The 27706-nt window shown below is 63.2% G+C and overlaps 1 protein-coding gene and 1 long non-coding RNA gene across 2 annotated transcripts; one reads left to right on the forward strand and one right to left on the reverse strand.

Annotated features, from left to right (window-relative positions):
• HCN2 (hyperpolarization activated cyclic nucleotide gated potassium and sodium channel 2) lies at positions 1–27643 on the forward strand. The gene is made up of 8 exons (XM_024351748.2): positions 1–697; positions 14307–14730; positions 16090–16251; positions 18633–18851; positions 20885–21031; positions 23859–24099; positions 24319–24483; positions 26280–27643. The coding sequence occupies exons 1-8, from the start codon at positions 66–68 to the stop codon at positions 26954–26956; spliced, it is 2667 nt and encodes an 888-aa protein (XP_024207516.2). The 5' UTR covers positions 1–65; the 3' UTR covers positions 26957–27643.
• On the reverse strand, positions 22202–26286 carry LOC129137974 (uncharacterized). The gene is made up of 2 exons (XR_008540856.2): positions 26198–26286; positions 22202–25825 (listed from the first exon to the last, which is right to left on the reverse strand). It is a non-coding gene; the product is annotated as an uncharacterized LOC129137974 (long non-coding RNA).
• Positions 27644–27706: the final 63 nt, after the last annotated feature.

Here is a 27706-nt window from a genome sequence, read left to right on the forward strand (position 1 = left end):
CCCTCGGGCTCCGGCCGGCGGCGGCGGCGGCGGCTCCGCTCCGCACTGCCCGGCGCCGCCTCGCCATGGACGCGCGCGGGGGCGGCGGGCGGCCCGGGGAGAGCCCGGGCGCGACCCCCGCGCCGGGGCCGCCGCCGCCGCCGCCGCCCGCGCCCCCCCAACAGCAGCCGCCGCCGCCGCCGCCGCCCGCGCCCCCCCCGGGCCCCGGGCCCGCGCCCCCCCAGCAGCCGCCCCGGGCCGAGGCGTTGCCCCCGGAGGCGGCGGATGAGGGCGGCCCGCGGGGCCGGCTCCGCAGCCGCGACAGCTCGTGCGGCCGCCCCGGCACCCCGGGCGCGGCGAGCACGGCCAAGGGCAGCCCGAACGGCGAGTGCGGGCGCGGCGAGCCGCAGTGCAGCCCCGCGGGGCCCGAGGGCCCGGCGCGGGGGCCCAAGGTGTCGTTCTCGTGCCGCGGGGCGGCCTCGGGGCCCGCGCCGGGGCCGGGGCCGGCGGAGGAGGCGGGCAGCGAGGAGGCGGGCCCGGCGGGGGAGCCGCGCGGCAGCCAGGCCAGCTTCATGCAGCGCCAGTTCGGCGCGCTCCTGCAGCCGGGCGTCAACAAGTTCTCGCTGCGGATGTTCGGCAGCCAGAAGGCCGTGGAGCGCGAGCAGGAGCGCGTCAAGTCGGCGGGGGCCTGGATCATCCACCCGTACAGCGACTTCAGGTACCGCCTCCGGGAGGGCCGGTCGGCGCGAGGGGGCCCGGGGAGCCGGGCGCGCGGGGGCCGTCCTTGGAGCGCCTGGGGAGGGCGGGGCGGCGCGCCCGGCCGGTGACCTCGGGGCTCCTCGGTGACCTCGGGCGTGTCCGGGACCCGCCCCGGAGTGACCCCGGCGCGCGAGGCTCCGCCTCTGGGGGGGCTCCCCGGGTGACCCCGGAGCGCCCCCCTCCCACGCACCCCGACATCCTCCGCCCTGCAGCGCGGCGGGTGGGGTGGGCCGCAGGGCCAGGGTCTGAGCGCAGAGGGGCGGAGAGGACGAATAGAGGGGAACGTGGGCCCCAGAGAGGCGGCGGAGCGGGAGGGAGGAGGAACGAAGGGCGCCCGGGAAGGACGCGCCCCTGGGAGGCCGGGGGAGAGGGGGTTAAGCGGCTCCCACGGCGTCCACCCGCGCCCCGCCTGCGATGAGGCGCGCCCGGGGCCGCGGGCCTGGAAAGCGTGCGGGTCCCCAGGCTGTGTCTCCGGGAGCCGCTCCACCCGAGCCGCGGGCGGTGCGCGCATGTGGCGGTGGGTGTGTAGACGCCGCTGTGGATCCAGCCGGCTAATGCGTGGAAGGCTCGGAGCAGGGCCGGCGCGGGGCCACCGCCACTGATGTTTGCGGTCGTGGTTCCTGGGCTGTACGTGCTGTGGCCGGAGAGCGAGACCGGCGCGTGTCCCCGTGGGCTGTGTGTGAACAGGGGCCCGTGACCGCGGCGGGGTTCCCGGGGCGCGAGCCTGTGGCCGGAGAGGTGTGTCTCTAAGAGTGTGTTTGCGTGGTGGTCGCGGGCGTGTGCGCCTCGGGTGGGTTTATGTTGGTGGGACGTGTGGTTTGTGTGTGTTGGGACCAGGTGGCGGGCGTGCGCGTGTGCGCCCGGGGCCGGTGTGCACCGGTGGGCAGTAGTGTGAGCCGCAGGCAGGTCTCACACACGCGACCATGGAGGGATGCGTGTGTGTTTGTGTATCCACGAGTGGGGTGTGAGGTGGGGTGTGAAGGGTGCAGGTGGAGGGTGTAGGTGGGGCCCGCCGGGCTAGCGAGGCCGGGCGCGCGGGACGGGCGCGGTTTCAGCACCACGGACAGCGCGCCGGACCTGGGAAGCCTGCGGTTTTCCTGCCTGTCTCTCCTCCTCCAGGCCTGGGCGCCCCAAGACAGCCCCCACGGACCCTGGACCCCCGGAACTGGGCAGGGAGGCTGTGGGGTTCCCTCTTCCCCTGGATTCTCTGCACCCCTAGTGCTTGACTGGAGAAACTGAGGCCTGGGGCACTTGCGTCCTGGACAGAGCCTGGAGGAAGGCCCTGGAATCCTCCTCCCACCCCAGGCCTTCCTGAGAGGTGAATACAGCTTTGACCAGAAGCCTGGATTTCGAGACAGGCCAGTAGTGGGAGGAGCCCCGAAACCCCCAGAGGGGCTGTGTCCGGCCCCTCCCACCCTGCCTCTGTGCCCCACTGGGAGAGCTTGGTCAGCATCTGGGCTCTGGCCTGCGAAATGCGGACAGTGAGCGGGAAGGACTGGACTTCCAGGGCTGCTGGTCGGCCTGGCCCCACTTCCAGTCGGGCAGTGGCACCCCCTGACCGGAGAGGGACGCGGTGGAGAGGGAGCTGTAGAACGTGCCCACTCCCCTGCATCCCCTCCAGCATGACCTTCGACAGAGATGGGTGCACCGCAGCGTGGGGGCTGGCAGGTGGAGGCCCACACCAGCCACTCCCTCCCCTGGGCAGCTCCAGCGACCCCCTGGCTGCAGAGGGGCGGTCAGTGGCCTGGGGGGCAGGTGGGCAGATGGCTGATCCCGAGGCTTGGGGGAAAGGCCGGTAGGAGGAATGAAGCCCTCTCATCCTTCCACCCTCCTTGGGCGTGGTCGCCTGGAGGCCTGGGCAGGCTGTGGCCCCGCTCTGTGCTCTGAGACATAGAGGGCTCAGAGGCCCCTGTGTGGACCAAGCGCAGCCCCACCCCGGCAGATGAGTGTTGAAGTGGAACTGAGCAGGCAGGGAATGGGGTTAGCGGGGCCTGTCTTCGGGACTAGGGGAGTCACGGCAGTCAGATTTTAAAAAAGGATTTCGATGTTGCCAAGCTGGGTGCACGGGGCCCCTACGACCCTCCCCAGGCTTGGGACCTGTGCCAGTGTGGAATCAGTGTGGAAAAAGACCCCCAAGAATATCTCAAAAGCTCCCTAAGCAGGCGGCCGGACCCTGCTGTGAGGGTGTTTCTGGGCAGCCCACAGCAAGCGAAGGGGCCTCTATGTTTGCAGCTGACTCAGGAGCCTGGCCCCAGCTGGCTTCGGGCCCAAGGCCTCCTGTGCCTGGCTGGGTGTCTTGGGTCCTCGCTGGGCCCCTCTGCCTCAGTTTCCCCAATTGCACGGTGGGGATGGTATGAGGGAGAAGGATGGGGTCTTTCACAGCCTTGCCAGTGTCTCGGCCTCACGTCTCACACTCTCTTCACCTCCCCTTCCTGCTGAGAGAGTGCTGTGCTCCTTGCCCAGCCTGTGCCCCCCAGGCACGCCCTCACCCCGGTTCTTCCTCACTGCCCAGCTGTCTCCGCCACGCCCAAGTCCACCCTGCTCCCGTGCTTGGAAGTGGCCTCTTTCACGCCCCACGTCCCAGTCCCAGTATACAGCAGGTGCCACATATTTGCTGAATTTTCTGAGGGGCAGAGCATGGGTCCTGGGCTGACGTGGGTCCAGATTTCGGCTCTCAGGCCTGGGCGGCTGGCCCCTTCGGAAGTGCAGTTGGTGCCAGGGTGCGGTGGCTCACGCCTGAGATCCCAGCACTTTGGGAGGCCGAGGCGGGCGGATCACCTGAGGTCAGGAGTTCGAGAGCAGCCTGGCCAACATGGTGAGATGATCCCGTCTCTACTAAAAATACAAAAATTAGCTGGGCATCGTGACGGGCGCCTGTAATCCCAGGTACTCGGGAGGCTGAGGCAGGAGAATCACTTGAATCCAGGAGGCAGAGGTTGCAGTGAGCTGAGATCGCGCCGCTGCATTCCAGCGTGGCTGACAGAGTGGGACTTGGTCTCAAAAAAAAAAGAAAAGGAAAAAGAAGTGCAGGTGGTGTATTGCTGAAGCCTCTGGGGCTGTGGGTGGCTCTACACCCCGGCCTGACGTCTGAAAGTCCCCAGAGGCGTGCTGGGCGCTTCCCTGGGGTGCTGGTGGAAAAGCAAGTTCAAGGACCCAAGTTCAAGGTTTTGGGTTCCAGAGGCTCGAGTTCCCTTCCTTGTAGGTGATCACGGTTGGTGCCTGAATTGGAACAGGCGTGAAAACCAAGAAGGAAGGGGTTTGGCCTTATGGAACCCCCAGGGCTGCGGCAGGGTCTTCTGTGCCTCCCAGAGCAAAATTAGGTCAAAAATAAGTATAGTTCATTCCTACTCCCTTCACCCCAGCCGCCGCTGATTCTAAAGGCCACACAGGTCCACATGGGAAAGCCTGAGTCGTGCAAAGGAGGGTGTCTCCGCAGGAGAAGGGCTGGGGCTGGAGGGTGTCTCCGCAGGAGAGGGGCTGGGGCTGGAGGGTGTCTCCGCAGGAGAAGGGCTGGGGCTGGAGGGTGTCTCCGCAGGAGAAGGGCTGGGGCTGGAGGGTGTCTCCACAGGAGAAGGGCTGGGGCTGGAGGGTGTCTCCGCAGGAGAGGGGCTGGGGCTGGAGGGTGTCTCCGCAGGAGAAGGGCTGGGGCTGGAGGGTGTCTCCACAGGAGAAGGGCTGGGGCTGGAGGGTGTCTCCGCAGGAGAAGGGCTGGGGCTGGAGGGTGTCTCCACAGGAGAGGGGCTGGGGCTGGAGGGTGTCTCCGCAGGAGAAGGGCTGGGGCTGGAGGGTGTCTCCACAGGAGAAGGGCTGGGGCTGGAGGGTGTCTCCGCAGGAGAAGGGCTGGGGCTGGAGGGTGTCTCCACAGGAGAGGGGCTGGGGCTGGAGGGTGTCTCCACAGGAGAAGGGCTGGGGCTGGAGGGTGTCTCCACAGGAGAAGGGCTGGGGCTGGAGGGTGTCTCCGCAGGAGAGGGGCTGGGGCTGGAGGGTGTCTCCGCAGGAGAAGGGCTGGGGCTGGAGGGTGTCTCCGCAGGAGAAGGGCTGGGGCTGGAGGGTGTCTCCACAGGAGAGGGGCTGGGGCTGGAGGGTGTCTCCGCAGGAGAGGGGCTGGGGCTGGAGGGGACACGAAGGCCCAGGGAGGGGCGGTCTGAGGAGGTCGCGTTCTCCAAAGCTTGCTGTCATCCACCACCCCCCCCCGCCCCCGGTGTCACCGAGTGGGCTGGGCAGACCTGGCGGGGTGGAGACCTGGGCAGATCCGGGGTTTGTGCCCTGGGAGCTCTGGGGGGCACAGGGCAGGTGTCGGGTGGAGAGAGGCTGGCGGCTTCCTGACTGCCCTCGGTCCAGTTCCAGGGCTAAGTGCCCTGTGGCCGCCCTGCCGTCTCCTGCTGCTGCTGACTTGCAGGTCTGTGTTTCTGAATTGTCTTCAGCTGGGGAGGCCCCGTGTGAGGGGAGACAGACGAGATGCTCCCCAAAGCCAGGATCTGTTATGTCCCCTGGGGTCCCCGAGAGGACTGGTTGGGGAGGAGCTGCTCCAAGACCCCACCAGGACAGGCGGCCCCTGGGCCCCGCCTCAGATGGCTGAGCGGGTCAGCGGGAGATCAGCCTGGGGGTGCAGCTCTGCAAATCCGCAGTGATGAATCCCAGCATTAGGGCGTGGGAATAAACCCCCCATTATCCTGGGGGGGATGGCCCCGGGGGCAGGGCAAGGCGAGGGTTTGTCTGGCTCTGGTCACGGCAGGAAGGCCCAGCGTGTGCAGGATGGTGGGGTGTGCATGGACCCATATCCCAGGTGGCGGTGGCCTGCCCTCTGGTCTGCGTGGAGGGGTCAGGGGTCGGGGTGGCCCAGGCCTCCCCGCTCTCTTCAGGGCCTTCCCTATGTTCCCTGCTCGAAAACGGACATCTTTGTCCGGGCACTGTGGCTCATGCCTGTAATGCCAGCACTTTGGGAGGCGGAGGCGGGAGGATCGCTTGAGCCCAGGAGTTCGAGACCAGCCTGGGCAACATAGCAAGACCCCCATCTCTACAAAAAGTTAAAAAATTAGCCAGGCGTGGTGGCGTGCACCTGTAGTCCCAGCCACTCTGGAGGCTGAGGCGGGAGGATCACCTGAGCCCAGGAGGTTGAGGCTGCAGTGAGCTATGATCGTGCCACTGCACTCCGGCCCGGGAAACAGAGTGAGACCCTGTCTCAAAAAAATAAAAAAAACCTAAAAACCCACATATTCAAGTCACCTTCATCAGCCCCCCACTCACTTGGCCGGGCCCTGCCTCACCCCCGGCCCCACAGTGCAGCCTCGCACCCTGTGCGCTGGCCGCCGCTCTCCTGCCAGATGCCTCCCCGTCCCCCTTTCTGGCCTCCCGGCTGTCAGCATGGGCCTCTCCAGACATCAGTCCTTCTTTCCCTGTCACCTCTACCTCCTCCCTGGCTCCAGCCCTCCCCAGTCATGTCCCCTGGTCCTGAGGCCGCCCACCGGCCTTGAAGGGAACCCGGAGCATCAACCTCCGCACCTGCTGCCCCTCTTCAGCCACTGCCCTCCCCTCACCATCTCATCCACCCACACGCCACCTCCTCCAAGGAGCCCTCCCGCCTGCCTGGGGCTGACAGGCCCATCCCATGTGTCTGTCTTGGGGCTGGGCCTGTGTGGTCATCGTGTACCCCGGCGCCCGGCGAGAGTTCGGTGAACATCTGCCCCGTCGGGATCACCCGGGAACCCGAGATCTCCCCCACCCGTAGCATCTCCCTTTCTTAATCCCGGGCACCTGCCACGGATCTGGCCGTGACTCCACAGCTGAGAGTGCCGTCTCCTAATTCCCCGGCCCGAGGCTCTCCCTTAATCACCGACCTCCGGCCCCTAATCCTCTCCCGGATTGTCCCCATCTGTAAATCCTGGACGGCCTCCGGCCTGAGGCTGGGCTCCTGCGGGGAGGGCCCCGCTGCCCTCGCCCGTTCCCCAACCCGGGACTCAGGCTCCAGCAGGGGCTGAAGACCCCCTGGGCAGGCCCTCCCCTGGGATCCAAGGGGCTGAGGGTCCTGGGCCTTCTGTTGCCAGGAGACCTGGTGTCCTCGTGGGGTTTGGGAGCTGGGTCGGCGGCCTCCTCCCCCGAGTTTCATCCAGCCCTGGAGAGACGGGGACCTGCGTCGGCTTTGGGAACTTCAGGGGAAGAACCCTGAGCTCGGGGCAGGAGAATGACATGGTCTGTCTGGGTTCCCATCCCACTGTTTCACTTATGGCTGGAGGAGCCTCAGTTTCCGTGTCTGAGCCGAGAGAGAGGCTGGGCGGCTGTTGGAGGAGGGCTGAGCTCACATCGGTGTCAGGTGCCGGGGGCCCCACTGAAGCCACTCTGGAGTGGGAGGGGGTCCGAGGCTTCCTCCGGTCCCCCAGGCGTGAGAGCTGAGGCCGGAAGGTCTCCCCAGGGACCCAGCCTCATCCCGGCCTCCGGAGCTGGTCTCCCTCCCTGCCTGCGAGGGCCAAGCTGGACAAAGTGGCAGGACCCCCGCGTTTCCGAGGAAGGGGCCCTCGTAGAGGCCTCACTGTTACCTGTCGGGGATGGGTTTTAAATACAGGATTTAATGATGGTCACTGATGTTTCTGTGACAGCTGAGGGGGGCCTGTCCCTGCTCAGCACTGGGGTTGGACAAGGAGGGCACAGGGTGCCCGGGGAGTGCTGGGGCCCACCTGGGTCCCTATGGTGGCCGGATGGGGAAAGGGCTGCCGGACGCGGCTGCACAGAGTGTGAGGGGGAGTGGGGTTGGGCTTTGGGCCTTCCCCTGACCCCAGGTCCCCTCTCTGGGGTCCTGTCTTCTGGAGCTGCCTCCCCCTCCCCAGGGCGAGAGGCAGGAGAGGGTCTCCCAAGGTCACTCAGTCTAGTGTTGGGCAAGGAGAGGGTTGGGGTGGAGAGGGTTGGGGTGCACCGGCAGAGACAGTGACGCCCTGCAGGGCTCTGGGGTCCCCTCTGCCCCAGGCCTCGGTTTCCCCTTGGTAGGGGACATGCGTGGGCGCCCTTCTTCCTTCTGACCTCTGGCTGGTGACGATGAGGGTTGCGGCCCCAAGCCCTGCTTGGAGGCATTGTGGTTGGAACGGGCAGGCCCCGCCCCACAAGGGACCCTCAGGGTGGCCACCCCACCTGTCCCTTCTCCTAGGCCCCTCTGCTCTGACCTCCATAATCCCCAGGAATACTGCCCTGCTGGGCAAGATGGGCTGAGGAGTCCTTTCTGGGGACACAGGAGCAGAAGGCTCAAGGGAGGTGGTTTCCAGACAGTGTGGGCCGTAGATAAGAGGACAGTCCTGGGGTCTCATCCTGCAGTCCCACTTCCATCAGAGGGGAAGTGTGGTACCTGCCCCCAGCTCACCCCAAGAATAAAGGGGGAGAATGTCTGTTAATCATCACCTGGAAAGGAGGCCCTCATGTTATATGGCCGTTTAAAACCAGGTACCCCTTGGCGGTTTCTAGGTCCTCCTGGTGGTTTCTAGGTCTCCTTGGCAGTTTCTAGGTCCCCCTTGATGGTTTCTAGGTCTCCTTGGTGGTTTCTAGGTCTTCCTGGTGGTTTCTAGATCTCCTTGGCGGTTTCTAGGTCCTCCTGGTGGTTTCTAGGTCCCCCTTGGTGGTTTCTAGGTCCTCCTGGTGGTTTCTAGGTCTCCTTGGCAGTTTCTAGGTCCTCCTGGTGGTTTCTAGGTCTCCTTGGCAGTTTCTAGGTCCCCCTTGGTGGTCTCTGGAGCCCCCTGGGAGTTTCTCCCCGCCCCTCGTGGGGGAGGTTTCTAGGCCCTGTGGCCTTCTCAACTGCTCTTTCCTGCTGGTTTTGTCCCAAGACTGGTGCTCGAAGGTGGGAGGCAGGTCTCAATCCAGAGGGTGAGGCTGGGGCTGAGCTCCACGGTGAGCCCCCTCGGGGCTGAGGGGCAGGGGGCCAGCGGCAGGCGGGTGGCATCCCCTCAGCCCACTCGGTGCTGGGGCCCTGGGGGTCTCGTTGCTGAGCAGATGTGTCGGACTGGGGGCCTGAGCCCTCATGTCCTGTCTAGACTCAGGGAAAGGAAGGCCTTAAATTTCAAGTCCTTTTAGTCATTTCATTTCACCCTTCAAGCTTGTGAGGGGACCCCTCCCCACCCCGAGATCAAGTCAGCCTTTTTTTTTTTTTTTTTTTTTTTTGAGACAGTCTCACTCTGTCACCCAGGCTGGAGTGCAATGGTGCAGTTTTGGCTCACTGCAGCCTCAACTTCATGGGCTCAAGCGATCCTCCTACCTCAGCCTCCCAAGTAGCTGGGTCCACAGGTGCGCACCACCACGCTGGCTAATTTTTATATTTTTTTTAGAGACGGGATCTCACTATCTTGCCCAGGCTGGTCCTGAACTCCTGAGCTTCTGTGATCCTTTAGTCTTGGCCTCCCAAAGTGCTGCCATTAGAAGCATGAGCCCCTGCACCCACCCTTCCCTTCTTTTTTGAGACGGAGTCTCACTCTGTTGTCCAGGCTGGAGTGCAGTGGCGCGATCTCGGCTCACTGCAAGCTCCGCCTCCCGGGTTCACGCCGTTCTCCTGCTTCAGCCTCCTGGGTAGCTAGGACTACAGGCGCCCACCACCACACACACAAAAATAATACATTTTTGTATTTTTAGTAGAGACGGGGTTTCACCGTGTTGGCCAGGATGGTCTCGATCTCTTGACCTTGTAATCTGCCCGCCTCAGCCTCCTTAAGCCCTGGGATTACAGGCGTGAGCCACCGTGCCCAGCCTGAGTCAGCCCTTCTCCAGGTTTTATCCCCAGCCTGGGTGGTTCTTGGGGGGTGTCCCGAAGGCTCAGCCCCTCCCCATCCCGAGGCGGTGGATGCTTGGAAGAAGAGACTGAGGTTCTCAGGGGCTGCAGGAACTTGTCCAAGGTCACTGTGCCAGCAGGCGGGTGCCAGCCCAGGTCTGGCTGATGCCACCACGATGTGAGTCGCTGGGTCCCTTCCAGCGTTTGGCTCTTGCAGACCGAGCTGCTGTGAACATTTTGGTACAAATGGCTTTTTAATTTTTTTCTCTTCCTTTTGGACCGTTTCCTCGGGATCATTTCCCCGAAGTGGAGCGTCTGGGTCACCCCGCAGGCGTGGTGTTAACAGCTTTTCCCTCGAAGAGCCGTCCAGAAGCAAGGAGCCGACTTTCGGCGGCTCCTGAAACAAAGCTCCCGGCGGCCACGCCAGCGATGAGCTCCCAGGTTTTTCTTTATTGGTGTTAACTTTGGGGAGTCCCTCCAGCCCCTCAGCATCTCCTCCGAAAGGATGTGGGGACCCCGGCCATGATAGGGAGGGGCTGGGCCTGGGGTGGGGATAAGGCCTCAAGAATTGGCCGGGCGCGGTGGCTCACGTCTGTAATCCCAGCACTTTAGGAGGCCAAGGCGGGCAGATCACGAGGTCAGGAGTTCGAGACCATCCTGGCTAACACGGTGAAACCCCGTCTCTACTAAAAATACAAAAAAAAAAAAAAAAAAAAAAAGCCGGGCATGGTGGCGGGCACCTGTAGTCCCAGCTACTTGGGAGGCTGAGGCAGGAGAATGGTGTGAACCCGGGAGGCGGAGCTTGCAGTGAGCTGAGATCCCGCCACTGCACTCCAGCCTGGGCGACAGAGTGAGACTCCGTCTCAAAAAAGAAAACCTCAAGAACTAAGAAGGCTGAGTTGATACAGGGATGGGAAGGGGTCCCGTGTGTGTGTGTGTGTGTGTGTGTGTGTGTGTGTGTGTGTGTGAGACAGAGGGTCTCATGTTGCCCAGGCTGGTCTTGAACTCCTGGGCTCAAGCGATCCTCCTACCTCAGCCTCCCAAAATGTTGGAATTATAGGCATGAGCCAGTGTGTTTGGCCTAGCCCCCAGTGTTAATGGCAAAATCCTATGAATCTTTGTGCTGGAAATTCAAGACCCTCCCTTGTCTGAGTCAGGCACACGCAGGCCATGTGGGCTCAGACCCCAGTCTGGAACCTCCCCTTCAGCAAGAGCCCTTGGCCCCAGAGCCCAGAGGTTTTTGTTTTGTTGTGTTTTGTTCTTTGAGACAGAGTCTCGCTCTGTTGCCCCGGCTGGAATGCAGTGGCACGATCTCGGCTCACTGCAACCTCCACCTCCCGGGTTCAAACAATTTACCTGCTTCAGCGTCCCGAGTAGCTGGTACTACAGGCGCCTGCCACCACGCCCGGCTAATTTTTGTATTATTATTTTTTGAGATGGGGTCTCACTCTGTTGCCAGGCTGGAGTGCCATGGCGTGATCTCAGCTCACTGCAACCTCCGCCTCCCTGGTTCAAGCGATTCTCCTGCCTCAGCCTCCCGAGTAGCTGGGACTACAGGCACGTGCCATCATGCCCAGCTAATTTTTTTTTTTTTTTTTGTATTTTTTGTAGAGCTGGGGTTTCACTCTGTTGGCCAGGCTGGTCCTGATCTCCTGACCTCATGATGCGACCACCTTTGCCTCCCAGAGTGCTGGGATTACGGGCGTGAGCCACCACACCCGGCCTAATTTCTGTATTTTTAGTAGAGACGGGGTTTCACCATATTGGCCAGGCTGGTCTCAAACCCCTGACCTCAAGTGATCCGGCTGCCTTGGCCTCCCAAAGTGCTGGGAACACAGGCGTGAGCCACCGCACCCAGCAGGCTTTTTTCTTTTATCAGTTTTCCACTTAGCCATTGTAAAACCTATCAATCAGTGTCATTAAGCCCATTCGTCCTGTTGTACAACCGTCACCACTATCCATAGTTCATACCTTTCTCATTCCCCCGGACAGAAACCGCACCCCGCACATGCCACTTCTCACCCCTCCAACCCCCGGGCCCGGCACCCATGCATCCCCTTCCTGTCTCTGGATTGGCCTGTCCTGGACATTTCGTAGAAATGGGCTCACACGGCCGGGCGCAGTGGCTCAGGCCTGTAATCCCCACACTTTGCGAGGCCTAGGCAGAAGGATCACGAGGTCAGGGTTTCGAGACCAGCCTGACCAACATGGTGAAACCCTGTCTCTACTAAAAATACAAAAATGAGCCAGGAGTGGTGGCTCATGCCTGTAATCCCAGCTACTCAGGAGGCTGAGGCAGGAGAATCGCTTGAACTTGGGAGGCGGAGGTTGCAGTGAGCCGAGATGGTGCCACTGCACTCCAGCCTGGGCGACAGGGTGAGACTCCGTCTAGGAAAAAAAAAGAAATGGCTTCTCTCACTGAACGTGACGTCCTCAAGGGGCATCTGCGCCGTGGCCTGGGTCAGAGCCTCACTCCTTTTCGTGGCTGAGTCGTGTTCCATGGTGGACGGGTCGCGCCATGTTTGTCCCTCTGTCTGGTGATGGGCACCTGGGCTGCCTCTGCCTTTTTGCTACTGTGGATCGAGCCGGTGTGAACACGGTGGGGTGGTCGTCGTCCGCAATCGAGCTGGTGTGAACACGGCGGGGTGCTCGTCCGTCCTTGTTTTCATTTCTTTGGGTATAATCTCGGGGCAGGGAGAGGCTGGTAATTTTATGTCTTTTTAAGGAGCCACCCGTGTTTGCTCCGAGTCGTTTTAATTTTCATTTTCTCGATAGCGAAAGGGTCGGGCATCTGTCCAGTAGCCATTTGCTGACTCTCTATGACCTCCTGTGTGGACGCGGCACTCCCAGCACCGTGTCTGGCCCGCCATACGCAGGCCCTGAACCGACAGGCCCTGAACCGACAGGACGTTTTCTGCCAGAGCTTCCCAGGGAGAGTTTTGGGATCCATCTTGGGGACTTGGACTCTGGCCGGGTGTATCTGGGAGTGGAAACGCCCTCTGATCTCTTGTCCACGGGTATTTATCATACGGAACGTCCGAATGGTGCCAAGTCCGGCTCGGCCGTTCCTCCCACCCTCTCGGCCTCCCCTGTGGCGCCAGCCCCGTCTCTGCTTGGCTTCCCTCCCTCCTGCGCGGACGCCCCACTTCCTCCTCTCCTCGGCCTGCGCGGACGCCCCACTTCCTCCTCTCCTCCGCCTGCGCGGACGCCCCACTTCCTCCTCTCCTCCGCCTGCGCGGACGCCCCACTTCCTCCTCTCCGCCGCCTGCGCGGACGCCCCACTTCCTCCTCTCCTCCGCCTGCGCGGACGCCCCACTTCCTCCTCTCCTCCGCCTGCGCGGACGCCCCACTTCCTCCTCTCCTCCGCCTGCGCGGACGCCCCACTTCCTCCTCTCCTCCGCCTGCGCGGACGCCCCACTTCCTCCTCTCCTCCGCCTGCGCGGACGCCCCACTTCCTCCTCTCCGCCGCCTGCGCGGACGCCCCACTTCCTCCTCTCCGCCGCCTGCGCGGACGCCCCACTTCCTCCTCTCCGCCGCCTGCGCGGACGCCCCACTTCCTCCTCTCCGCCGCCTGCGCGGACGCCCCACTTCCTCCTCTCCGCCGCCTGCGCGGACGCCCCACTTCCTCCTCTCCGCCGCCTGCGCGGACGCCCCACTTCCTCCTCTCCGCCGCCTGCGCGGACGCCCCACTTCCTCCTCTCCGCCGCCTGCGCGGACGCCCCACTTCCTCCTCTCCGCCGCCTGCGCGGACGCCCCACTTCCTCCTCTCCGCCGCCTGCGCGGACGCCCCACTTCCTCCTCTCCGCCGCCTGCGCGGACGCCCCACTTCCTCCTCTCCGCCGCCTGCGCGGACGCCCCACTTCCTCCTCTCCGCCGCCTGCGCGGACGCCCCACTTCCTCCTCTCCGCCGCCTGCGCGGACGCCCCACTTCCTCCTCTCCGCCGCCTGCGCGGACGCCCCACTTCCTCCTCTCCGCCGCCTGCGCGGACGCCCCACTTCCTCCTCTCCGCCGCCTGCGCGGACGCCCCACTTCCTCCTCTCCGCCGCCTGCGCGGACGCCCCACTTCCTCCTCTCCTCCGCCTGCGCGGACGCCCCACTTCCTCCTTTCCTCCTGCGTGGACGCCCCACTTCCTCTGGAAATGCAGCCGGTGCTGCCCTGGTTCAGTCTTCCTGTGGCCCCTGTGGAGGCTCCCGCTTCTCAGTAAGGCATCTGGGGCCCTCACCTCCCGGCGTGAGCTGAGCACGGTTCATTTCCCACGCTGGCTTCCCGCCTTCGCTCTCCCTGTGCGGGCCGCCCTGCCTCGCCCTGCTGCTTCCCAGTGCCCCTCTGCACCCCGGCTCCTCTCTGCTCTTCCGCTGTCCTGTCCTGACTATTTTTTAACGCCAACCTTGTGCCAGGCACATTGTCCCTCTCTGGTCATGTGAAGCACTTAATCTATTTTGAGCCACCTCTTGGGCCTTGTGAGGTCTCCTGCATCTTCAAGGACACGGGGTCAAAGCTGGGCCTGAGGAAGGGACCTGGGCTAGGGCAGCACAGTGGGCGTTGGGCTCCCTCGGGGCTGGGTGGCCTTCCTGGGGTGGGAGCCTGGTCCCGAGGGAGGAGTGCCCAGGGCTTGTCTTGCAGGCGCCTGGGGGGAAGGCACCGGCCTGAGCTGTGGGCACCCTCGCCCCCCAGGGAGGAATGCCCGGGGCTGGTCCCATAGGTGCCTGGGGGAAGGCACCAGCCTGAGGTGTGGGTGCCCCTCGCCCCACAGGGAAGAGGGCCCGGGGCTGGTCCCGCAGGTGCCCGGGGGAGGCACCGGCCTGAGGTGTGGGCACCCTCGCCCCCAGGTTCTACTGGGACTTCACCATGCTGCTGTTCATGGTGGGAAACCTCATCATCATCCCAGTGGGCATCACCTTCTTCAAGGACGAGACCACCGCCCCGTGGATCGTGTTCAACGTGGTCTCGGACACCTTCTTCCTCATGGACCTGGTGTTGAACTTCCGCACCGGCATTGTGATCGAGGACAACACGGAGATCATCCTGGACCCCGAGAAGATCAAGAAGAAGTACCTGCGCACGTGGTTCGTGGTGGACTTCGTGTCCTCCATCCCCGTGGACTACATCTTCCTTATCGTGGAGAAGGGCATTGACTCCGAGGTCTACAAGACGGCACGCGCCCTGCGCATCGTGCGCTTCACCAAGATCCTCAGCCTCCTGCGGCTGCTGCGCCTCTCGCGCCTGATCCGCTACATCCATCAGTGGGAGGAGGTGAGGTGGGGCGGGGGGCGGGGTCAAGGCAGCAGGGGCGGGGCTATGAAGGTGCTTAGGTGGGGTCAAGGCAGCAGGGGTGGGGCTATGAGGGTGCTGGGGTGGGGCTACAATGGTGCATGGGTGGGGCCAAGGCAGCAGGGGTGGGGCTATGAGATCTGGGTGGGGTCAAGGCCCCAGGGGTGGGGCTATGAGATCTGGGTGGGGTCAAGGCCCCAGGGGTGGGGCTATGAGATCTGGGTGGGGTCAAGGCCCCAGGGGTGGGGCTCTAAGAGATCTGGGTGGGGTCAAGGCCCCAGGGGTGGGGCTATGAGGGTGCAGGGGCAGGGCTGTGAGGGTGCTGTGGTGGAGCTACAATGGTGCAGTGGTAGAGCCAAGACAGCAGGGGTGGGGCTATCAGGTTGCTGAGCAGGGTCGAGGCAGCAGGGGCAGGGCTATGATGCTGCTGGGGTAGAGTCAAGCAGCAGGGGTGGGGCCATGATATCTGGGTGGGGTCAAGGAGCAGGGGCAGGGCTGTGAGGGTGCTGGGCAGGGTCAAGGCATCAGGGGCAGGGATATGAGGGTTGTGCTGGGGGGAGTGGTCTGGTATGGGGGGGGCTATGAGGGTTGTGCTGGGCGGGGTCAAGGCACCAGGGGCGGGGCTATGAGGGTTGTGCTGGGGTGGGATCAAGCAGCAGGGGCGGGGCTATGAGGGTGTTGCTGGGCGGGGTCAGGCAGCAGGGGCGGAGCTATGAGGGTTGTGCTGGGGCGGGATCAAGCAGCAGGGGCGGGGCTGTGGGTTTTGCTGGGGTGGGGTCAAACATCAGGGGTGGTGATATGAGGGTTTTGCTGGGCGGGATCAAGCAGCAAGGGCGGGACTATGAGGGTTGTGCTAGGCTGGGGTCAAGGTAGCAGGGGCGGGGCTACGAGGGCGTTGCTGGGCGGGGTCAGGCAGCAGGGGCGGGGCAATGAGGGTTTTGCTGGGGCAGGGCCGGACATCAGGGGTGGGAATATGAGGGTTGTGCTGGGCGGGATCAAGCAGCAAGGGTGGGACAATGATGGTTGTGCTGGGGCCGTGTCAGACATCAGGGGTGGGGAGCTGTGGATTTGGGGGGTGTCCTAGGGCGGGGGCTGTGGATTTGGGGGGGGTCCTGCAGTGAAGGCTGTAGATGTGGGCGGGGGTCCTGGGGTGGGGGCTGTGGGTTTGGAGGGCAGGGGTCCTGGGGCAGGGCTGCAGGGTGGGGCGGGGGTCCTGTGCGGGGCCTTGGATTTGGGGGAGGGGGCCAGGAGCTCCCGCAGTGGGGGCGCACGGGGCGGGAGCTCTGAAGGTGGGGGCCGGGGGGGCAGCGGGTAGGGTGGGCTCACGGCGCCTTCCTGCAGATCTTCCACATGACCTATGACCTGGCCAGCGCGGTGATGAGGATCTGCAATCTCATCAGCATGATGCTGCTGCTCTGCCACTGGGACGGCTGCCTGCAGTTCCTGGTGCCCATGCTGCAGGACTTCCCGCGCAACTGCTGGGTGTCCATCAATGGCATGGTGGTGAGCGCCGCGGGCCCTGACGGAGGGGGTCGCAGGCCCCTGACAGAGGGGGAGACGCAGGCTCCCATACAGAGGGGGGGACCCAGGCCCCCTTATCCCGCTTACAGAGGGTTGAACCCAAGCCTTTCAGAGGTGGGGACCCAGGCGCCCCCTTATGGAGGGGAGGACTCAGGCCTTACAGAGGTGGGGACCCAGGCCCCCCTTATCCCCCTTACAGAGGGGGTACCCAGGCTGCCTTACAGAGGGAGAGACACAGGCCCTTCAGAGGTGGGGACAAGACCCCCCTTACACAGGGGAGGACTCAGGCCTCTTTACAGAGGGGGACCCAGGACTGCAGCCCTGGCACTGGCCCCTTAATGTCCTGGGGTCTGAAACAGCCACTTGGAACCTTTCAGGCCTGGGATTGTCCGTGGAGAGAAGCTGAGTGTGGTTATGATGAGGCCTGTCACCCAGACATCTGCTTAGCGCTTTTTCCAATGGATTTCCCTTTTAATTAACCCACATTAATTATTATTATTTTATTTACTTATTTTTTTTTGAGACTGAGTTTCACTCTGTCGCCCAGGCTGGAGTGCAGTGGCATGACCTCGGCTTACCGCAAACCCCACCTCCCAGGGTTCAAGGGATTCTCTCGCCTCAGCCTCCCGAGTAGCTGGGACTACAGGCGCCCGCCACCACACCTGGATAATTTTCGTACTTTTAGTAGAGACGGGGGTCTCGCCATGTTGGTCAGGCTGGTCTCGAACTCCTGACCTCAGGTGATCCGCCTGCCTCGGCCTCCCAAAGTGTTGGGATTACAGGTGTGAGCCACCGCGCCCGGCCTGGTTGGATCCCTTGAGCCCAGAAGTTGAGGCTGCAGTGAGCCATGATTGCACCACTGCACTCCAGCCTGGGCCACAGAGCAAAACCTGATCTCTAACAACTAAAGAAAAATTTACAACATGGCCCTGAAATGGGAAAGTGGTATCACCATGCCAAAGAAATAATAAATGGGCCAGGCATGGCTGCTCATGCCTGTAATCCCAGCACTTTGGGAGGCTGAGGCAGGTGGATCACCTGAGGTCAGGAGTTTGAGACCAGCCTGACCAACATGCTGAAACCCCGTCTCTACTAAAAATAAAAAATTAGCCAGGCGTGGTGGCGTGCACCTGTAATTCCAGCTACTGTAGAGGCTGAGGCAGGAGAATCACTTGAACCTGGGAGCAGAGGTTGCAGTGAGCTGAGATCACACCATTGCACTCCAGCCTGGGCAACAGAGCCAGACTTTGTCTCAAAAAAATAAATAAAAATAAGTAAAAGCAAAAGGAATAGGCCGGGCGCGGTGGCTTACGCCTGTAATCCCAGCACTTTGGGAAGCCGAGGCGGGCTGATCACCTGAGGTCAGGAGTTTGAGACCAGCCTGACCAACATGGAGAAACCCCGTCTCTACTAAAAATACAAAACTAGCTTGGCGTGGTGGCACATGCCTGTAATCCCAGCTACTTGAGAGGCCAAGGCAGGAGAATCGCTTGAACCCGGGAGCGGAGGTTGCCGTGAGCCAAGATCGTGCCACTGCACTCCAGCCTGGGCAACAAGAGCGAAACTCCGTCAAAAAAGAAGGAATAATAAATGAAGTTAGGTCCCAGATACCCCTTGCTTCCTAGCTGAGATGTGCTGACTGTTAAGAAGGGTTAGTTATGGGAGCCCTCGGCCGCTACAGTCAGATTAGTGGCCAGTGAGCCTTTGTCCCTGCCTGGGGAGTGCTGTGCCCCAGCGTCCAGCCGCATATGGGACTTGGGATGTGTTTGGTTTGGACACAGAGCAGGTGGGCATTGATGGGGTCAGGAGCTACAGAGGGAAGACCCGCCAGTGCCCCTCCCCAGAGCCTGGCACAGCTGCCCAGGCTGAGGCAGCCCATTGTCTGGCTGCCACCCGCACATGTGGTCCCATTTCCTGAACAGAGCCCCGCGGCCCCCCTTTCCCGGCTGGGTCAGCTGAGGACTTGGTGCGGCAGGACCTCCTGGGCCGGCCTGGTGTCTGCCTGCCCTGCCCCTCTGCTCTGGCCCAGATGCTCCCTGGAACTTTTGCCCCCTCTTGACCTCACAGATGCTCTGATCTCAGAGGCCGCAAAAGGCGGGACCCAGACTTTCACCCTTGGGGTCTCAGTTTCCCCAGGAGTGAAGCGGGCAGGTAGAATCAGCCCTGGCCCTCCTGCCAACTCACTGTGACAAGTGTGCAAACCATGTCATCTACCTGGGTTTCCGTTTCTCTTGGTTACCTCTGAACATGGGGAGCTCACCACCTCCAGTGCTTGGGGGAGGGTGGGCGCTGGGCCCTTGAGGACCGAGGGCTCCCGGGGCGTGAGCACCTGCCCACCACCGCCCCTCCTGCTGGCCTTGCAGAACCACTCGTGGAGCGAACTGTACTCCTTCGCACTCTTCAAGGCCATGAGCCACATGCTGTGCATCGGGTACGGCCGGCAGGCGCCCGAGAGCATGACGGACATCTGGCTGACCATGCTCAGCATGATTGTGGGCGCCACCTGCTACGCCATGTTCATCGGCCACGCCACTGCCCTCATCCAGTCGCTGGACTCCTCGCGGCGCCAGTACCAGGAGAAGGTCTGAGGGAGGCGGGCCCCGGCCTGGGTTCTGATGGGGGAGGCGGGCCCGGTCCTGGGGTCTGAGGCGGGAGGGAGGCCTTGCCCCGGGGTCTGAGGGGAGAGGCAGACTCAGCCCTCCACTCAGCTCCAAGTGGCGTGCTCAGGGCAGAGACCGCGTGATGGGGAGCAGGGGACCCTGGGGGTCTGTGGCTGTGATTAGGAGGAGGAACGGCCAGCGGTGAGAGGTTCTCTGGCCCTGTGACAGGGAGGGAGGTCCAGAGCCTGGAGATGGACGTGGGGCGGGGGCTGGGGAGGGGATGCAGGCTGGGCAGGAAGGGGCTGAGTTGGGATCAGGGCAGGACAGGGTCAGTCTTTGGACATCGGGAAGCCCCCGGGCTGAAGGGGCATTGCCAGGAGGCTGGGCCCACCTGGGGGTCTCTAGGCCGGCTCAGGATGGGGCTGGGTTGGGGAAGGGCCTGGTGGGGTCTGAGAGGCCTGGGGTTGCTTCAGGACACGCCGGTGGCTGGCAGTCAGGGCCAGGCTTCAGGGAGAGCAAGGCTGCCCCACTGCTCAGATGCGGCCTCTGGCCTGCAGCGTCCATTGGGTTAATCCTAGGCTTGGCAGTGGAGGGGACACGGAGCTGGGAGGGGTGGAGGGAGATTAGGATTGGCCCCATTGGCAGCCCCTGGAGTTGGGCCTCATGCACCACTCTGTGCCTCAGTTTCCCCCGTTAGGCGGCTGGCTGGTCCTGGCTGGGAGCCAAGTGCCCCCCTCTCCCGCGCCCCAAGCAGTGGCTGGCTGGGTCAGCTGGGCCCCGTGCCAGGCGCCCTGCTGTCCGGAAGCCGCAGGCCTCACACCCAAACATAAGCTGGTGCCACCACCCGCCCGCCATCACGGGTTCCGCTGAGCTCAGGGCAGCTGCGGCCGGGCGGGGCTGGGGCGGAAGTGAGGCTGGAGCTGCCGGGGGGCACCGTCCTGGGGACGGCAGGGCCTGGCACCCCTGCCCGGCACCCATGCTCCCTTCCCTGCTCAGGAGGGGCTGACCCGATGGTTTCTGGAAAGATCATCAGGGAGGGGCCAGGCCCCCGCAGGGTTGGAGGCCCTGGGAAGGGGGTCCTGTGTGTCAGGGTACCTGGGGCCTCTCCTCATAGAGTCAGGTGCCCACCCATTCCTCAGGGGTGGGGTTGCTAGATAAAGTTCAGGGCATCCGGCCTGGTGCAGTGGCTCCTGCCTGTAATCCCGGCACTCTGGGAGGCCGAGACAGGCCGATCGCCTGAGGTCAGGAGTTTAAGACCAGCCTGAGCAACACGGCGAGACCTCATCGCTACAAAAAATTAAAAAATTAGCAGGGTAGGGTGGTGCACACCTGTAATCCCCACTACTCAGGAGGCCGAGGTGGGAGGATCCCTGAACCCAGGAGTTCAAGACCAGCCTGTGCAATATGGCGAGACCTCATCTCCACAAAAAATAAAAGAATCAGCCAGGCGTGGTGGTGCACACCTGCAGTCCCTGCTACTCAGGAGGCTGAGGTGGGAGGATTGCTTGAGCCCAGAGGCGGAGGCTGCAGTGACCTCTGATTGCACCACTGCACTCCAGCCTGGGCCACAGAGCGAGACAGTGTCTCAGAAAAAAAAAATGGAATTTATCATTGAAACGAATTCAACTCTGATTTAAATAGAAGCATGTTTATTTGCTCTTGTTGAATCTGGCGGCCCCTGTGTGTGGCGGAGGCCTGTCTCCCCGCTGTGGGCGGGGGCTGTGTCTGACCCAGCCCTGACCCCCCACAGTACAAGCAGGTGTGAAGGCCTATCTCCCCGCCACAGGCTGGGGGGCTGTCTGACCCACAAGCAGGTGCCCGTGTGCCCGCTGCAGGCCGGGGGCGGTGTCTCACCCAGCCTCGCCTCCCCACAGTACAAGCAGGTGCCCCTGTGCCCGCTGCAGGCTGGGGGCGGTGTCTGACCCAGCCTCGCCTCCCCACAGTACAAGCAGGTGCCCGTGTGCCCGCTGCAGGCCGGGAGCAGTGTCTGACCCGGCCTCGCCTCCTCCCCACAGTACAAGCAGGTGGAGCAGTACATGTCCTTCCACAAGCTGCCAGCTGACTTCCGCCAGAAGATCCACGACTACTATGAGCACCGTTACCAGGGCAAGATGTTCGACGAGGACAGCATCCTGGGCGAGCTCAACGGGCCCCTGCGGGAGGTGAGGAGGGCGCTGGGCGGGCGGGAGGCAGCCTCGGGCACAGGGCCGGCCTCCCTCTCCTGGAGCCCAGGAGCCGGTCCCTGAGGGAGGCGAGGTGCCTTGGCTGCAGCAGGAGGGACTCGAGCTAGACCTGCGTACACACCCTCCCCTCCCCGCCCCGTGAGCCTCTGCACCCCCAGGACCCCCGCCACCCCCGCCTTGCTTCCCGCTGCCCCCTTAGCAGAACTGCCTGGGTCTGTATCCGACAGGGCGGGGCAGAAGCAGGGCAGGGGGTGGGGAGGGAGGAGCTGCAGAGCCCCGCTGAGCACCAGGCCCTGGGGGCACTGAGGCTGATTGGAGTGGGTTTAACTCCCAGCTCTGTTCCGGTAGCCTGAGTGACCCTGGGCAAGTTTCCCGGGGTTGCGGGAACAAATACCCACAGGCTGAGTGGCTTGAACAGCAGAGATTCGGCCTCCCACCGTCCTGGAGGCCGGAAGCCCAACATCAAGGCGTAGGCCGGGCCGTGCTACCCCCCCGGAGCCCCTGGGGACGATCCTTCCTGCCTCTTCCGGCGTCTGAGGCTCCAGGCGCCCTCGGCTTGCAGATTGATCTCCCTGATCTCTGCCTCCATCTGCTCACAGCCTTCTGCCCTGTGTGTCTCTGTCTCTTCTTGTAAATTCATCCGTCGTTGGATCAGGGCCCACCCGGTTCCTCGTGGCCTCCCCTTAACTGGGCCATGTCTGCAGAGACCCTGTTTCCACATAAGGTCCTATTCACAGGAACTGGGGGTCAGGACGTCAGCCTGTCTTTCTGGGAGATGTAGTTCAACCCACAACACACATCAAACAGTTATTGAGCGCCAACTGCGTGCCCTGCCGTGTGCTTGAAGGTCCCACCCTCAGGAAGCAGGGCCTAGGGATGGCGGCTGTGATCACGCAGGCACAGGCGGCAGAGAGCAGCTCTGGGAAGCGGGGAGGGACGAGGACAGGGAGGCGACATCAGCAAGGCCGCGTGTGAGCCAGGCAGGGTGTCCCCGGTGTAGCACCTGGCTCGGGCAGAGGCCCCGAGGAGGGGCTGGAGGAGCTGGGCGAGGAGGCGGGCAGGACGGGCCTGACACTAGGGACCTCGGGCCCCGGGAATGCTTCTGGGGGGGCGTGTACACCCGTTGCTCCCAGGAGGCACACACTGCGGTTCGCTTCGCCGAGAATGTTTAATTGCATTTGATGACTACGGTTTCCATTCATTCATTTGTAAAGATATAACACTCAGACCACAAAATGCATAAAATGCGGTGGCTTTTAGTATTAACAGAGTGCTGCACCCGATACCACAGCCTCACTCCAGAACATTCTCATGGGCCCAGAAGGAGACCTGGGCTGTTAGTCACCAGCTCACTCCCCGTCCCCAGCCCCTGGCAACCCACGCTACTTAGTCATTATTTAGGTGTTTAGGAGTTGCAAAGTCAAATCTTTAAACCCACATATGGCCAGGCATGGTGGCTCACACCTGTAATCCTAGCACTTTCAGAGGCCGAGGCGGGCAGATCACCTGAGGTCAGGAGTTCAAGACCAGCCTGGCCAACATGGTGAAGCCCCGTCTCCACTAAAAATACAAAATTAGCCGGGCGTGGTGGTGGGCGCCTGTAATCCCAGCTACTCAGGAGGCTGAGACAGGAGAATCGCTTGAACCCAGGAGGCGGCGGTTGCAGTGAGCTGAGATTGTGCCACTGCACTCCAGCCTGGACAACAGCGAGACTCCGTCTCAAAAAAAAAAAAAAAAAAAAAAAGTACCAAAAAGTGCCCCAGGTCATAAGGGCACAGCTCGATAGCTGGTCCCTAAAGTGAACGTGGTGTAACCACCACGCAGAACGAAGCTGGAACGTTCCTGCCGTCCTTAGAAGCTGCCTTTGCTAAGGGGAATTGCCCTGACTTCCCACACCATTGATTCATCTCCAGGCCCTTGGTTTTCATGTTGATTTTTCAAAAATCACCTGATAGTCTGACCAAATGTAGCTTTCCACTGGTGTGTGTGTGTGTGTGTGATGGAGTCTCGCTCTGTCACCCGGGCTCCAGTGCAGTTGTGTGATCTTGGTTCACTGTAACCTCCTCCTCCCGGGTTCAAGAGACTCGTGCCTCAGCCTCCCGAGTAGCTGGGATTACAGGCAACCGCCACCATACCCAGCTAATTTTTTGTAATTTTAGTAGAGGTGGGGTTTCACCATGTTGGCCAGGTTGGTCTCGAACTCCTGACCTCAGGCGATCCACCCACCTTGGCCTCCCAGAGTGCTGGGATTACAGGTGTGAGCCACCACGCCCGGCCTTTTTTTTCCCCCATTTTCTTTTTTTTTTTTGAGTCAGGGTCTTGTTCTGCGCTCAGGCTGGAGGGCAGTGGTGTGGGGATCACAGCTCACTGCAGCCTCAACTTCCTGCACCACCACACCTGGCTGTTTTTTTTTTTTTTTTCGGTAGAGATGGGGGTCTTACTGTGTTGCCCAGGCTGGTCTAGAACTCCTGGGCTCAAGCGATCCTCCCGCCTCGGCCTCCGAAAATGCTGAGATCACACGCGTGAGCCCCCCGCACCCGGCCTCCTTTCCACTGCTCTTGTCTACAGCCGCCCCTCCTGGTCCGATTGTATTGGCAGATGTCGCCAATACGGTGTCAAACAGCGAAGGGGCACTGAGCGTTCTTTCTCCCGTCCTTGGCGGCAGCAGCTCGGTCCGGCTATGGGGCTGAGCCCGTCTCTCAGACAAGGAAATTGGGGTCCGAGAGGTGAGCCGGTCCCAGAGGCAGGGCGAGGGGGAAGCGGGAGTGGGGTCCGCAGCGGACCCAGCCCTGCCTCCCCACTGCAGGAGATCGTCAACTTCAACTGCCGGAAGCTGGTGGCCTCCATGCCGCTGTTCGCCAATGCCGACCCCAACTTCGTCACGGCCATGCTGACCAAGCTCAAGTTCGAGGTCTTCCAGCCGGGTGACTACATCATCCGCGAAGGCACCATCGGGAAGAAGATGTACTTCATCCAGCACGGCGTGGTCAGCGTGCTCACTAAGGGCAACAAGGAGATGAAGCTGTCCGATGGCTCGTACTTCGGGGGTGAGCTTGAGGGGGGCGCGCCTGGAGGGGGAGGGGGCACGCGACCCCTGCGGTGTGCAGAGCCAGGGGGCTGGGGCTGGGGCTGGCGCTGGCACCAGGGAGAGCCTGGGTGGGAAGCGCCCACGCTGGCCAAGGTGCAGAGGCCGGGCAGTGTGCCTGGGCGGGGAGGGCCGCGGTGCCCGCCTCGTCCAGCAACCCCCCACTGCGCGCCACGTGCAGAGATCTGCCTGCTCACCCGGGGCCGCCGAACGGCGAGCGTGCGGGCCGACACCTACTGCCGCCTCTATTCGCTGAGCGTGGACAACTTCAACGAGGTGCTGGAGGAGTACCCCATGATGCGGCGCGCCTTCGAGACGGTGGCCATCGACCGCCTGGACCGCATCGGTGAGCGGGCCGGGGGCGTGGCCGGGGCGGGAGGGGCGTGGCCGGGGCGGGTGCCCTGGCAGGGGAGGGGCGTGGCCAAGTCATCAGGAGAGTGGCTTGGACAGTGGCAGGGGGAGGGGCGTGGCTGTGGCATCAGGGGCACGGTTGGGGCAGAGACGTGGCCAAGGCATCAGGAGTGTGGCCATGGCAGCAGGGGCGTGGCTGGGGCAGGGGCAGCGGCTGGCTGCTCCTAGGACCCCTTTGGGTCTAGAGGCTGATTTTCTGACCTATTGTCCTACTTCAGCCAGAGGCAGCCTGTTTCCCAAGGGAGGGAATGCACAGGGTGTTTGCGGTTGTGCCGAATGCTCGGTGAGCACCTGCTGTGTGCTGGGGGTGCAGGGGACAGACCCGGGGGCCCACTCAGACTCCCAGGGAGGCTTATGAACTGGTGATGAAATCACACACGACTGGGCTGTGTGCCAGCAGGGGAGGTGGGGCCGGTGGGCTTCCCTGAGTTGGGAATGCAGAGTGGAGACCAGGGTAAGGGATGCCATGTGGAAAGGGGAAGATGTGTTCGTGGAGTGGACACAGCACATCCCAAGGCCCTGAGGTGGAAAGGAGGCCTAGAGTCCAGAGAGCCAGAGAGGCCTGGAGGAGGGTGGGGAAGAAGGGGAGGCCAGACACACAGGGCCCAGTGGGCGGCAGGGAGAGTTTAGACTAAATCGGGAGCATCAGGGGGCCATGGAGGGTCTAGGTGGGCGGAGGACCTGGTCAGATTGTATCCGCCAAGGCGGGCCGTGTCCAGGAGGGAGACGGTGACCTGGCCTCTCAGGGGGGCAGTCTCTGGGGCAGGGAGGGGCTGAGCCCTGATGACGGGATGTAGGCGCCAGAGAGAGGGCGGCTCATGCTGCTGTTCGTGGGAATGGGAATGAAGACCATGGCTGAAATGCAGGACAGGTGCGATGGGGTGGTGTCAGGGAGCTCCCCAGTGTACAGTAGGAAGCTCTCCACAACTTGCTCTATACAGTGAGTATGCAACCTGTTCCTGAGTATCAGGTGCTTAGGTTATAACTTCTGTATACAGCAGGTGCTCAGCACAGGCTGTGTACAGGCAGGTGTTCTCGGTATGCCTGTGGCACACTGGAGGCAGTCATTACATAATCAGCGTATACAGATGGTACACATGCATACTTGGTGTACAGTGATACCTGCTCCATGTACACAGCAGGCATTAAATACCTGTTTGCTGCCAGGCGCGGTGGCTCACGCCTGTAGTCCCAGCACTTTCGGAGGCCAAGCTGGGTGGATCACGAGGTCAGGAGATTGAGACCATCCTGGCTAACACGGTGAAACCCCGTCTCTACTAAAAAAAAAAAAATACAAAAAATTATCCGGGTGTGGTGGCGGGCGCCTGTAGTCCCAGCTACTCGGGAGGATGAGGCAGGAGAATGGTGTGAACCCGGGAGGTGGGCCTTGCAGTGGGCCGAGATCCTGCCACTGCACTCCAGCCCTGGCGACAGAGCAAGACTCCGTCTCAGAAACAAAGCAAAACAAAAGCCCTGCTTTCTGTATGCAGGTGCTTCATGCATGCTGGCTGTGCATAGCAGGTGCTCAGCCTGTATATGGCAGGTACTCAATATCCATACTGTAGGCCAGAGATGCTACATGTGTGCTTATTGTATACAGTAGGTGCTAAATGCATGCTTGCTCTACACTGCAAGCACTGTGTGCGCACCCGCTGTGTAGGGTAGGTGCTCGGTGCCCGCTGTACGCAGCAGGCGCTCCTTGTGCACACGCTAACGCCCCCTCTCCCGCAGGCAAGAAGAATTCCATCCTCCTGCACAAGGTGCAGCATGATCTCAACTCGGGCGTATTCAACAACCAGGAGAACGCCATCATCCAGGAGATCGTCAAGTACGACCGCGAGATGGTGCAGCAGGCCGAGCTGGGTCAGCGCGTGGGCCTCTTCCCGCCGCCGCCGCCGCCGCAGGTCACCTCGGCCATCGCCACGCTGCAGCAGGCCGTGGCCATGAGCTTTTGCCCGCAGGTGGCGCGGCCGCTCGTGGGGCCGCTGGCGCTCGGCTCGCCGCGCCTCGTGCGCCGCCCGCCCCCGGGGCCCGCACCTGCCGCCGCCTCACCCGGGCCCCCGCCCCCCGCCAGCCCCCCGGGCGCGCCCGCCAGCCCCCGGGCACCGCGGACCTCGCCCTACGGCGGCTTGCCCGCCGCCCCCCTTGCTGGGCCCGCCCTGCCCGCGCGCCGCCTGAGCCGCGCCTCGCGCCCACTGTCCGCCTCGCAGCCCTCGCTGCCTCACGGCGCCCCCGGCCCCGCGGCCTCCACACGCCCGGCCAGCAGCTCCACACCGCGCTTGGGGCCCACGCCCGCTGCCCGGGCCGCCGCGCCCAGCCCGGACCGCAGGGACTCGGCCTCACCCGGCGCCGCCGGCGGCCTGGACCCCCAGGACTCCGCGCGCTCGCGCCTCTCGTCCAACTTGTGACCCTCGCCGACCGCCCCGCGGGCCCAGGCGGGCCGGGGGCGGGGCCGTCATCCAGACCAAAGCCATGCCATTGCGCTGCCCCGGCCGCCAGTCCGCCCAGAAGCCATAGACGAGACATAGGTAGCCGTAGTTGGACGGACGGGCAAGGCCGGCGGGGCAGCCCCCTCCGCGCCCCCGGCCGTCCCCCCTCATCGCCCCGCGCCCACCCCCATCGCCCCTGCCCCCGGCGGCGGCCTCGCGTGCGAGGGGGCTCCCTTCACCTCGGTGCCTCAGTTCCCCCAGCTGTAAGACAGGGACGGGGCGGCCCAGTGGCTGAGAGGAGCCGGCTGTGGAGCCCCGCCCGCCCCCTACCCTCTAGGTGGCCCCCGTCCGAGGAGGATCGTTTTTTAAGTGCAATACTTGGCCCGCCGGCTTCCCGCTGCCCCCATCGCGCTCATGCAATAACCGGCCCGGCCCCCGTCCGCGCGCGTCCCGCGGTGACCTCGGGGAGCAGCACCCCGGCTCCCTCCAGCACTGGCACCGAGGGGCAGGCCTGGCTGCGCAGGGCGCGGGGGGGAGGCTGGGGTCCCGCCGCCATGATGAATGTACTGACGAGCCGAGGCAGCAGTGCCCCCACCGTGGCCCCCCCACGCCCCATTAACCCCCACACCCCCATTCCGCGCAATAAACGACCGCATTGGCGCCAAGCCTGGCCGCGTGTGATTGCCCGAGACCCGCAGGGCGTGCACCCTCCCTGAAGACAGTGGCTCC

This window comes from Pan troglodytes, chromosome 20 (assembly GCF_028858775.2).
Source record: "Pan troglodytes isolate AG18354 chromosome 20, NHGRI_mPanTro3-v2.0_pri, whole genome shotgun sequence".
Classification (NCBI taxonomy): domain Eukaryota; kingdom Metazoa; phylum Chordata; class Mammalia; order Primates; family Hominidae; genus Pan; species Pan troglodytes.

Coding starts and splice junctions, on each gene's coding strand:
- HCN2 (XM_024351748.2), top strand. CDS start 66: ATGGACGCGCGCGGGGGCGGCGGGCGGCCCGGGGAGAGCCCGGGCGCG. Junction 14,731..16,089: donor ACATCCATCAGTGGGAGGAG/GTGAGGTGGGGC, acceptor GCCTTCCTGCAG/ATCTTCCACATGACCTATGA. Junction 21,032..23,858: donor TCAACGGGCCCCTGCGGGAG/GTGAGGAGGGCG, acceptor TCCCCACTGCAG/GAGATCGTCAACTTCAACTG.